General features: G+C 37.5%; 2 protein-coding genes across 2 annotated transcripts; both read left to right on the top strand.

The window, feature by feature from the left end:
• Positions 1 to 583: 583 nt before the first annotated feature.
• LOC130654631 (solute carrier family 17 member 9-like) lies at positions 584 to 3,233 on the top strand. Its single transcript, XM_057457246.1, has one exon. The coding sequence runs from the start codon at positions 643 to 645 to the stop codon at positions 1,984 to 1,986; it is 1,344 nt and encodes a 447-aa protein (XP_057313229.1). The 5' UTR covers positions 584 to 642; the 3' UTR covers positions 1,987 to 3,233.
• Positions 3,234 to 3,340: 107 nt separating this feature from the next.
• On the top strand, positions 3,341 to 6,158 carry LOC130654633 (solute carrier family 17 member 9-like). The gene has a single exon (XM_057457247.1). It carries the CDS (start codon positions 3,475 to 3,477, stop codon positions 4,798 to 4,800), a length of 1,326 nt encoding a protein of 441 aa, XP_057313230.1. The 5' UTR covers positions 3,341 to 3,474; the 3' UTR covers positions 4,801 to 6,158.
• Positions 6,159 to 11,953: the final 5,795 nt, after the last annotated feature.

Genomic DNA, 11,953 nt, shown 5'->3' with positions numbered 1-11,953 from the left:
AGCATATATATGTTAAAAATCTGAGTCAATATATTTAAAAATTTATCTCTAAAATGTTGCTAAGAGTAATATTTGGGTAATCGTCACTAAAATAATGCTTTTTTTAAAAAAAAAATGCGAACGTCACTAACTACAGACTTTTTACTAAAAAAAACTTTTTTGTAAAAACTTGATGAGAAACGTAAGAAAATTTCAAACACATTTTTACCCAGGACACAGCAACAATTTGACACAGCTATCTATTTTGCAGGACTTTCGTACATGGTGCATATTTTTTATAAATAAGCGGCAACAACTTTTTACAGTTATATATCTGCTGAATTTAAGCTTTTTAGCACTGTAGAAAAACAAAAAATCAATTTGGTTCGAAAAGAATGTAGATTATATCAGTTACTTATCCTTAAAGTATTTCAGAAAAAAAAAATGCACCAATAAATTTCACTTTTCCTTTTAAAATGTTTTCTCCCTCTGATTTTCAAAATTTTTTACCACAGCATTCTCCTTTGTACAAATGCTGTTGCTCAATCAGGAAGCTAAACTTCTGCTCAAACAGGATATATTTACCATTGCTTCGTACTTTTGTGTGAATTTTTTATTAGTTTATTTCACATTTTAGGGTAGTATATATCTATTCTCGGAACAATGCTTGCAACAAAAGCCTCCACTAAAGAAAATGTTGATCCTTCTGGTAAAAATAAAAATGCTATCTATTTGCCATTAGTGAAAGAAGATCTAACAATGTATCACTGGAATAAACATACCCGCATGAAATGGACCGTGACATACTTCTTGGGGATTTTTTTGGTATATAGTGTTCGTTCTTCAATGTCTATATGTGCTACAGCTATTAGCAAAGATTTAGGTTGGACAAAGAAAATATCTGGCATGGCACTATCTGCCTTTTTTTGTGGTTATATCACAACTAATGTATTAGGCGGTTATTTAGCAGATCGACATGGTGGCGAGGTGGTGATATTTTACACCAGTATTATATGGGCGTCATTAACCTTGATCTTACCTATGCTTGTACAATCAGAATCAATGCTGTATTCTGGTACAGCTGCTATTTTGGTTGTACGATTTTTTACTGGCGTGGCGCAAGGTGTGTTTTTTCCATCAATTACCGCCATATTGGCTAAGCATGTTGCTGTATCGGAAAGAGGTTTTGTGTACGGGTTTGCTTACTCTGGATCATCAGTAGGAGTAATCGTAACTGGATTTGTTGGGTCAATAATTATTGATCACGTAGGATGGCCTGGGGTTTTTATTACCGTAGGGGTATTTGCATTATTGTGGGTGGTTTGGATGAAATACCTAAGCACTCTGACATCATCAACAAAGCAAAGAATACCAGATAAAGTTTTTGTAAAGCCAACTAAGGAACCGGTACCTTGGTTGAAACTTGCATCATGTCCGCCTGTCTGGGCATTGTTTGTGGCATATTTTTGTTGTAGTTATTGTTTTTATAACCTGCTTTCATGGACGCCCGTATATTTCCATGATGCTTTCCCTGAGAGTAAAGGATGGGTTTTTAATGTTATCCCATGGCTTGCTAACTTTATTTTAACAAACATTTCGGGTTATGTAGCTAACGTTCTTATATCCGGAGGAATGTCGATCACTTTTGTTCGAAAATTATACGCATCAATATTATTCATTGGAATTATTGTGTTTTCTTTAATGTTAACTGTTGTTGAAACATTCAAACAAGCCTTGTTTGTCATGAGTTTAAATATTGGTGTTAATGCATTCTCAACATGTTCCGTTGGATTAAATTCGCAAGATTTAGCACCAAAGCATGCTGGGGCGCTTCATGGTATAATGAACTGTTGCGGTGCATTTGCAGGTTTCGTTGGAGTTTATATTACCGGATATATCCTTGAAGTAACAAATATGTGGTCTTCGGTGTATATATTAACGTCAATAGTTTCTTGTATAGGATTAATTGTTTATTCGTGCTTTGGCTCTGGTGAGAGGATCGTTTAAGGTATTTAAAGCTTTACGCAAAACAGGATTGTGAGAAATTATGGGTAATAAATTCATGAAATTTTTGCGCACGTCTTATTTTTGCTCAGAGTCGCTCAACAATTGGTTGTTCGAATATCTTATCTTTTGCGCATTTAAAGTTGATGTGCGTAGAATATTTTTTTCAGAAGATGCGTGAAAATTAGATTGTCGTAACAATCGTAACAAGGAATAGCATCGATAATCTATTATTGGTGCCAATTAACCATAAAACATTTTCTTTAACTGTAATGAAGTTGAGGTTTTATAATCTTTTTATTTTCAGTAATGTATACTATACTATATCGATGTGTCGATAAAGATCTTAAGTTAACCATGTGCCCGAGAATTGTGAACGAAACATGACTAAACCTAGACATGTTAAAATTAAATGCGTGAAAAATTTAGACTCGATCGAAAATTTCATGAAATAAGGTAAGAGTAACGGGAAGTTTATTGTCCCCTTCGACTGTAACGATGTTACATTACCGCCAGAGATCCGTATAGCATTGCTCTATCTTGCCCGCCTGCCACACAAGCCGGTTAGCGGGCAGCAGATGGCATCAAATGGGATGACAACACTACATTTAAAATGCTTTGAATTTTATAAAAACTGCAACATGACTATTTTATTTTTCCTGGCTAAAAATGACATGCTTTTTCACGAAAGATTTTGTGTTAAATGTCAAAGTTATTAAATATGTATTTTTAAAGAGACCAATATATTATCTATTTTAAAATTATTTATTTAAAATTTTCTGAAAGTTATGTTTTTTTTTTGTTTTTATTTTGCAGTAGATTAGTTTTTAATCTGTGAACGAAAGTTGGTGTGAATTTAATTTACTGTTTTTCCTTTTTTTCATGTTACACAGATTTAATTTCGCGACTAAAGGGTTTCGATAGAAAATTATTAGATTATTAGATAGATTATTATCCTTTTTAAAAATCGTGTAAAAACATTGCAAAAACAAGTTACGGTAATTTTATATTGATAGGGACCGTCAATGATTAGAAATGTGTGCATTTAACGTGGATTTAATTTAAAAAAAGGCGCGAAGCCTTCAACTTTTATTCGTGCGATATCTTCAAATATATTGACATCTCAATATATTTTATTGAGGTATTGACGATATAATTCTTAGTTTTTATTTACATCTATATATTTATATATTCTAATGAATGTAAAATCAAAATTTTATGAAATATGAGACCACAGGTTTTTAAATGTGTATGCAGTCTGTTTAAGCTTTTACGTGATAGAAAAGTTTATTATGAAGGAGAAAAAAAATAACTTTTCAAAGTTGTACTGTGATGTATTTATAGTTTTTCAAAAGAAAGATTTGTCAAGTGTCTTAATAAGATCTGTCGGTTTATGCAATTCACCTGTTTGGGTCTGTTTAACATTAAAATAATATATAATAATCGTTATTTCTAGATGATTAATAAATAGAAGAGAAATCAAGGTTCGATATGGCTGAAACTGTTCCAATAAATTTACCATCTCCTTCAAGGAAAGCAGAGTTTTTAATTCCTAAAATAGACAACGAAAAATCTGTTTACCATTGGAACCAACGCATGAGAATTAAATGGATGTTCACTTATTTTTTTGGTTGTTTATTGATTTATTCAGTTCGAAGTTCCATTTCCATATGTGCAACTGCGATTGGTAAAGATCTCGGTTGGGATAAGCACATAGCTGGTATGGCATTGTCTGCCTTCTTTTGTGGTTATATCACTACTAATGTGTTAGGTGGTTATTTAGCAGACCGATATGGTGGAGAAATAGTTATGTTCTATACTGGTCTTGGATGGGGTACTTTAACACTAGCATTTCCAATGCTGGCTCACTCACACACAGTCCTTGGTTCTGGGACCGCTGCTGTTTTAGCTGCAAGGTTTTTAACTGGTGTATGTCAAGGGGTGTTTTTTCCATCTCTTACCGCAATTTTAACAAAACATGTTCCTGTTGCTGAACGAGGATTTGTTTACAGTTTTTCTAGCTCTGGATCATCAGTGGGAACTATTGTAACTGGTCTAGGAGGTTCGTTAATCATAGATGTTGCGGGATGGCCAATGGTATTCATTATTATTGGTCTGTTATCGTTGCTCTGGCTTATATGGTTGAGGTATTTACATACCATAAATAGAAACAGCGATATTGTTGAAAATGAAAATTCAACGCAGTTGGTAGAGCCGATACCATGGAGAACACTTGCACTCACGCCCTCTGTATGGGCGTTAGTAGTTTCCTTCTTTTGTAGCAGTTATTGTTTTTATAACCTGCTTGCCTGGACACCTGTATATTTTCATGATTTATTTCCGGAAAGCAAAGGTTGGGTGTTTAATGTTGTGCCATGGTTGCTATCATTTTTACTCGCCAACACAGCCGGATATACTTCAAATATTCTTATTTCATCCGGCATGTCAATGACGCTCATGAGAAAACTTTATGCATGCGTACTGTTTATTGGAACTATCATTTTCTCGTTGATGTTGACATCTGTTGAAACTTTCAGACAAGCGTTATTTGTCATGAGTTTCAATGTAGGTGCAAATGCATTTTCAACCTGCTCGTTAGCTTTAAACCCGCAAGACATTGCACCAAAGCATGCTGGGGCTTTACTTGGTTTTATAAATAGTTGTGGTGCTTTTGCTGGCTTTGTTGGAGTTTATTTGACTGGTCATATGCTTGAAACTACTGGGAATTGGTCATCAGTTTTTTATACCATATCTGTTGTGTCCTTTATAGGATTAGTATCATTCACATGTTTAGGCTCTGCCAAGAGAGTTGTTTGAATATTCTTACATAGTAATGCATTTCTGTTATCACACTAACGTAGGATTGAACTGCCATAATTTTAATATGCCTGTTCTTCTTATGAGTTGAAATTAGTGTGCATATAAATGCTTGTTTCAGCGATCCTTTCTCTCTAACTTTATGGCGCATTCCTAGAAGTTTAATTGAGGTCATTTCGATATCAAAAGAAGTGGGTGGTGACTGGAGGCTAACCGAACCAATGTTGACTCCTCGGGTAGCCAATTATTATTGCCCATTGTTTGCACAAATGTCTGTTCAAAAAAGACAATTTGGTAAAAGGTTTTGAAACTTTTTTAAAAAATGTTTTTCTATATATTTTACAAGAAATTATTTCTAAGTTTTTAAATATATACAAAAATTACATTTACATATGTGGTTATTTTTCTGTTGGTGTTGTTGTTATGGTGATGTGATGTTGCTGTTACTGTGATTGTTGTTGTAGTTGTTATGGTGATGTGATGTGATGTTGTTTTTGTTGCTTTTTTGTTGTCTTCTTGCCATTGTTTTCTTGGTTGTGGTGGTGGTGATGGTGGAACATTGTTTTCTATTTTCTTTTTGTTTTAGCTGTTCACTTTTTACACTTTTTTGATTAGAACCTATTTTTTAGAAACGTTCAGGCTAACATTTTATTAAAATTAAAACAATCAAAAACATTCTGAACCTTAACCAATTTTTTTTTCTCTTCTCAGCAATACATGTATAAGGATTTACAGATGAGAGTAACAGAACAGATCGATGCCAATGTAGTATCTTCAGTAGTAACTTTAAGAAATATTTAAGATATACACGGGTTCACCAGTCAGTAAAATTACTCTGGGAGAGGTTCAAAACGCGGATATTATTTATAAGAGACTAGTCATAAGAATTTCACAGGAATACCCTGTTGCAACAAAGTTGGTAAAATATATCACATTTGCTAATTTCGTGTTTCCCGTGTTACTACTTTTTTTCTCGCGCATAGATAGAATACGGATATCGCTAATATAGAAACTAGTCTTTAGTCCGTATATTCCGCGGATTCATCTGTCGTAAAAATTATGGACTTCAATTTTTCCCCTGTCGTGCAATCTGGAAATCGCCATTTCATACATTCACGAAGTAGCATTTGGTTACCATTTTAAACAAAATACAGGTATTAATGTACGCTTATTTTTTTATAGAATATCAAAATTCTGACCAGCATGGTCATTATTCTTATTTATTGTTCTAAACAATAGACCTGTGTAATTTGGAATTTCGTACATATGTGTTGTACTTATTTGGTAGAAAATCATATTGTAAATATCAACAAAAATGCATTTAACTTTTCTGAAGAAAGAATACATTTTATTGTTAACTTGTTTTCCACATTTCGTGATAAAAGCCAAATGTGTGGTTACCATTGCGTACCTCGTTTCTTTGCGCAACTAAGGTTTTATTTATTTGTTCTTTTTGGAATTAAAAAAACTATAATCACAGATGGAAGACTTGGCGTAGCAGCAAAGCCTTCTTACTAAAGGCCAACTAGTAGCCATTACTCGTGATCACTCACTATTGAATTATACAGGCCCACATGAAAGAAAATAAAATTTCCAATCCGGTGGTGCTCGAGTTCGCCAATATTGAGGCAGCGGGTGGCCAGAAATCAGGTTCAAAAACTGATTGTTGGTAAAAATATACGAAATATCAAGTTTTTTAAAAAAAATCCATCAGGCCAACCTTGTTCCCAGCGCCTGTTATCCCTTTTCTATAACCGTAACGGCAAGACGATCGCCGTCCTGATTTCAAAAAGGATACAAGATGCCCTGGGGACGAGGTTGCCATCAGGCATCAATCTTGATTAGGAAAAAGCTGCAATTTTAAGGTTACTGTAAAGGAAACAATTTTTTTTAGGTTTTTTGCAAAAAATTCATGACATACAGAAAAAAAAATTCTCTTTCCAATGACATATTTTATATTCTATGAAAACATTTGGAACAGCCTTTTTAGAGGTGTTATATCCTTCACACCTTTGAAAAAATATGTGAAAAATGGGTTGAGCATATTTTTTTGTAAACATTATGCATAATATGGAACTCCCGTATAAAAATATGCATAATAATATTTTTTAGATAGTTTACTTTCACTATCGAATTAAAAAAAATCAAAGTTAAGGAATATGCATATGAGCTGTCTCTTGTAAACCTGACTTCTGTCTGTTAATAATTCTGAAGCGTGCACGCATATTTAGCATAAAGAAAAAGTTCGCACTTCTATCATCTTTCTGCATACTCAGTTTACACATTTTTATACCACCTACAAAAATCTTTAAAAACAAATATCTCGTTAGTAAATTTTCGCATACATGCCTTTACGTTTGTGGTCTCTTTTTCCGAAAGCTTCCTATTGGCTTATTGAAATTTTCGGTAATGAAAAGCTGAATAAATTATGCACAAAAGGTTCCCGGATTTTTTTGTATAAATTACTGATTAGCGAATTATGACGACAGAAGGAAAAAAATATGCATTTTTTTCTACCGCAAAGTGTATTATGAGGCTAGTTTTGATAGAAGAAAGAGCTTCAAATATCTTTTATTAAAAAAATAGTGAAATAGGCTTGAGATTTTGAACTTGTTAAATATTGTCTTAATATCTAGGCAAAAGCTGTTGTATATATCCTCGTTGGATTTGTTAGCTATACATTTGACTTGAATTCGCTACCGTTATCGCATTGGAAGGTTTTTGGGTAGTGTAAAGGTCCTGCCTTGTATATATCCCTGATCATACACGCGACTTCGCTGGCCTTTTTAGTACACAGAGACCTCGCTACCTTGTATCTCGAGGCCACATCAATCCCCCCAAGAATGTACTTGTAGGTATTGCCATACAGCTTATCATGGGGCATGTACAACAGATAAAACGGATGCATTTCGTTAGGCCTCGTAATGGTAAAATGTGGATAGTCAATACGTTTCGGACCCTTGATGTGTCTCAGCCACAGGAGTTACCTTCTTTTTGGATAGACCGCTCTCCATCGCAAGTAATTTAGTAGCTTTTTGCCTAGTCCAGAGATGTTCTTGCATGTAGTATATATTGCTTAGCTTCTCCGTCTCTTTTTCCGTACAAAACCTAGCAGGGATACGGATCCAACTATGAACGTGAGTTGGCCGTCTTGTTGTTTTTTAGAGGGTACGTAAGAATCTTTCAATTGTGGGGCCTTTTTGTCTGAACAAATGTAGAATTTGTACACGTCGTCGTCCAGCTCTTTTAGGCTTTTACCAGCTTTTAGCTGCAGTTCCCGCTTTTCGTTGAACCAGTCAAGCTTGTCCTGTCGGTCTTTTATCCACTGTGCCTGAGCTGCTTGCAATTTTCCCATGGCCTCATCGTGCCTCTTCCGTTCGGTCTCGCCGTGTCCCGAGAGCTTAGAAAAGAAAAATTCGTGCCTGAAAATGCTAGAGCGTTAATTAGCGCCCCTTCCGCCATGATCATAAGAGTAGCCATTTTATTTTGAGACGAAACGATTGCCTTTTGCAATGTTCTCACTTGCCCACATAGATTGGGTATTGGTATATTGCAGTCTTTTCGCTACTTCGGCAAGCGATGGAACATCCCTATTTTCTCTATATTTAATTGGTACTTTGTGATCAATATGCCACTCTCCATAATTATCTCAGGTCATACCCACAGAAAACTGGGCTTCAATATGAGCCCCCAGCGTGGATATATCGCATCCTAGGTACTCCTGAGAACTGAGCTCCTTGTTTCCCTTGATCCTGAAATTGTCCGGGGGGGAGATAGTGTTTACATTGAGTGCATTTCCTGTTCTCCTCCATATTGATTCGTTTTTGTCCTTAGGGACAAGCACGAGTTGTGATCACTAATACTCGACAGAGTGGAATCTACCATCTAGTATGTTTAATTGCGCGTCCTGCAGAAGGTAAACATAGCACCTGGTTCCGTCAGCTTTCTTGGTCATGTGGAGGGTAATGCCGTCACTAACGCGTTGTAAGGGTCTTCCGCTACCGTGCAGGGTATCATCGGGGAAGATCGAAAATCGATGAATAACGCATACCTTTCGTTGAAAAACTGGCCAATAGTGACGTTACTATCGTGGGCACAGAAAATGTTGACGATCTGTTAGAGAAGATCTTTCGGAAGCGTGGGTGTGAGTAGAGCTGATTGTGCTCCTCCTCAACGGTAACGCTAATTTTCTCAATCTTGGGGTTGTAGAACACCTCGTTCACCCCGGCATAGGGTTTCACTTTTCCAGGCTCTATGAACAATAGCAAGACGCCCTTGAGGCTTCTCGTGGGGATGTCAATCTGGAGGTTATAACTGGTATCTGCTTTTATCGTGGTGACGACCTTGCTACGGAGTATGCGTTCGTAGGGCAGGGTCAATCTTGCATACCTTGACGTCATGGCACTTCATGGGTAATCTTGTCAAACTCCAGCCTTATGTTGCTTATTTTATACGAAGCATCGGCTGCCTTGCCGCTGTGCTTCCCAAGGCTGCTGTACCCCAATCTTTGATTGTGTCTGTCATGGAGTCTGTCATGGAGTCGTGCTTGATAAAATGGCAAATCTCTCGTTAACTCGAACATCTTGCCGAGGGGTATACATAAATTCCGGTAGACGGCCAGGGTATTGTAGTCGCTAATATTCTGTACCTCGTTGCCGTTTAATGTAATGCGTAGGTTTTTCACCAGACTTTTGCCAATGTTGCTGACAATGGTGCGTTTCGTATTGGTCCCCGTCAGCACCAGGTCAAATAAGAGTTTGAGACTGCCAGGAAAGATGAAATCATCTTGCAATGTGAGTACTATTTCCGGTAAGGATCTTTTCCCCGTCACAATCTCTTTAACGACAAGTTGATTTTCTTCATCCATTCTAAACCTGTCGTAATCTATTAGGCATAAGCCCCAGCTCATTCCTAAGATAAGAGACTATCAACCTTCGATTTAAAAAGTATAGTCTCGGCCGACTGCGTACTCTACCCCAGTCGCTTGCGTATATCCGACCGTTGTTGTCCTGGCGTTGAGGTCCCCGATGTTCCAGGGAGTTGTTGCGTTGACGGCGTATCATCTTTATCACCTTTATCATACCTCCCAATATCGTCTTCATGCGTATATACTGGATTATCAGACATTTATTAGAAGATTTCCCTATATATAATAAACATGGGTACATTCGGAACGACCATAGACCCATATGCAGAAATGAAGCAGCTCTTCGGTATCAAGGGACGAAAACAAAGAGTACAGATTAGCCACATCCAATCAACCATCAACCAGAATGAAGACCTCTATGTGGATATCCCAAACATGCCCCAGAATGGTACCTTTCCAACTATTGAACAGCTCAGAAGGAGGCTAGGTAGCACGCGTATGAAGGCCCTTGTATTGAATAGGGGTGAGGAGAAGGCTTCGGGTAAAGAGGAGGGGGGTGAGATGATCCAGAAGGGAACAATAGAGGGTATTCAAAATTTTGCGTATGATATAGAGGGTTTTGTAAGTACTTCATTTGCTGGCATTGACGATGCTGCCATCAAGGACATCGATATGAGAAGAATAAATCTTGAAATTCGAAACCTACATAATGTAAAAGAATTGAAGGATGATATTAATAAATATGATAGCGAAATTAATACGAAAGAGGCTAAGTTCAAAGAACTCAAAAAGCAGAAGGCCGGGAGGCAAAGGGATAAGGAAATTGACAAACTTGAGAAGGATATTGATCAATTGAAAAGGAATAGGAAGGAAGTACCGGATAAGCATGGCCTATTCTCGGAGAAGATTTTGAAGCATCTGGAAACTATCAAGGTCGAGTTGATAAAAATCGCCGGAGATGACATGCCTTTGCTGAAGAAGCTTAAAATGCTCTTCAGGGAGCAGGGTATAACTATATCGAGTATAGTGTCTGCCATTGGGCTGTTGGTTTCCACCATTGTACTATCCGTTACGGGAGGAAGTGCCTCGGTAGGTGCTGCAGGGGGAGGGCAGCAGGAGGTGGTGGAAAAGGGTTCGTAGAAAAGCAACTTGAAAGGCTTGGAAACTTCCTTAAATATTTGGCAGGCAAGGCAGGTGCTGCATTACCCGGAGTCATCGGTACCGTAGTCTTCTTCTTTTTGAGAGTAGCGGCAACCATCGTCGGGTATGCAGCAAAACATCTGTTAATGGCTATCGCGGCTGCCGTCGTGCTATACATTGGAAAAAATAGGGCTATTTTTTAAGCCATATGTAAGCGATGATGATACCTACCCCCGTTGTGATTAATGCAGTCTTGGTATCCTTATGTTGGTTTTGTGGGGGTTGTTCAGGGGTATGTATAGGTGGTATGGTATGTTTTGGATGTGTATATGGTATAGCCTGTATGGTATGATCGGGAGTATGTATAAGAGGTGTAATAGGTGTAGTTTGGAGGTGGCTTGATAGTATGCTTGGGAGGTATCGGAGGTATAGTATGTCCGGGAGGTGTGGTATGTGTAGGTATTTTGATAGTATGCTTTGGAGGTTGTTTGATTGCCCTTTCCCTATGAATAGGCTTGTTATTCACATCGACCTGTACACCAACATTAACATTGGCGGGTGGTATGAGGATGTTGTTGTTACACTTTACAATTTCGGCTATGCGCAGGTTTATGTTTGAGGGCAACATGTACACGCTTGGCATGACAGCAAAATTTACTGGAGTTCAGGAATATTGCAGCACCTTCTGAAATTCCACGATATCATGGCCTACATTCTTGTGACGTTGCACCATGGCCTCAAATTTTTGCAATAGGATTTGCCTTGCCGTTTTGTTGTCGGCACCGGATCCAATTAAGGATGCTTTAGCCCTGATACTCTCGCTTATCTTGGTTAGACCTTTAGATGTTAGGACCTAACTTGTGGTGGTAATGAACTTTGCCCATTCCCCATCGACCTGAGGCCACCATCTACCGCTTGTTAATAAGGACATGACGGCCTTGAACTTGTACAGGCTATTAGGATCTGCACCGTATTCGCGACATACCTATGCATATCTGGATGCTGAGTAGGGGGTTTTATACTGCGAGAACCCATCGTCATACGGCACAGGTCTTTCATTCTTGCCAGGACACGACGCATGTGGCAATAGAGATGGAATTTAAAGATTGAGTTTACAAGTGGTACGGAACCCTTCAGATGCTTGGC

Source organism: Hydractinia symbiolongicarpus, chromosome 8, assembly GCF_029227915.1.
Source record: "Hydractinia symbiolongicarpus strain clone_291-10 chromosome 8, HSymV2.1, whole genome shotgun sequence".
In the NCBI taxonomy this organism is placed as follows: domain Eukaryota; kingdom Metazoa; phylum Cnidaria; class Hydrozoa; order Anthoathecata; family Hydractiniidae; genus Hydractinia; species Hydractinia symbiolongicarpus.
The sequence above is the reverse complement of the archived record's forward strand: the minus strand, read 5'-3'. Positions and strand labels throughout refer to the sequence as shown.

Excerpts from the sequence above, each read along its gene's own strand:
- LOC130654631 (XM_057457246.1), top strand. The coding sequence starts at position 643 with ATGCTTGCAACAAAAGCCTCCACTAAAGAAAATGTTGATCCTTCTGGT.
- LOC130654633 (XM_057457247.1), top strand. The coding sequence starts at position 3,475 with ATGGCTGAAACTGTTCCAATAAATTTACCATCTCCTTCAAGGAAAGCA.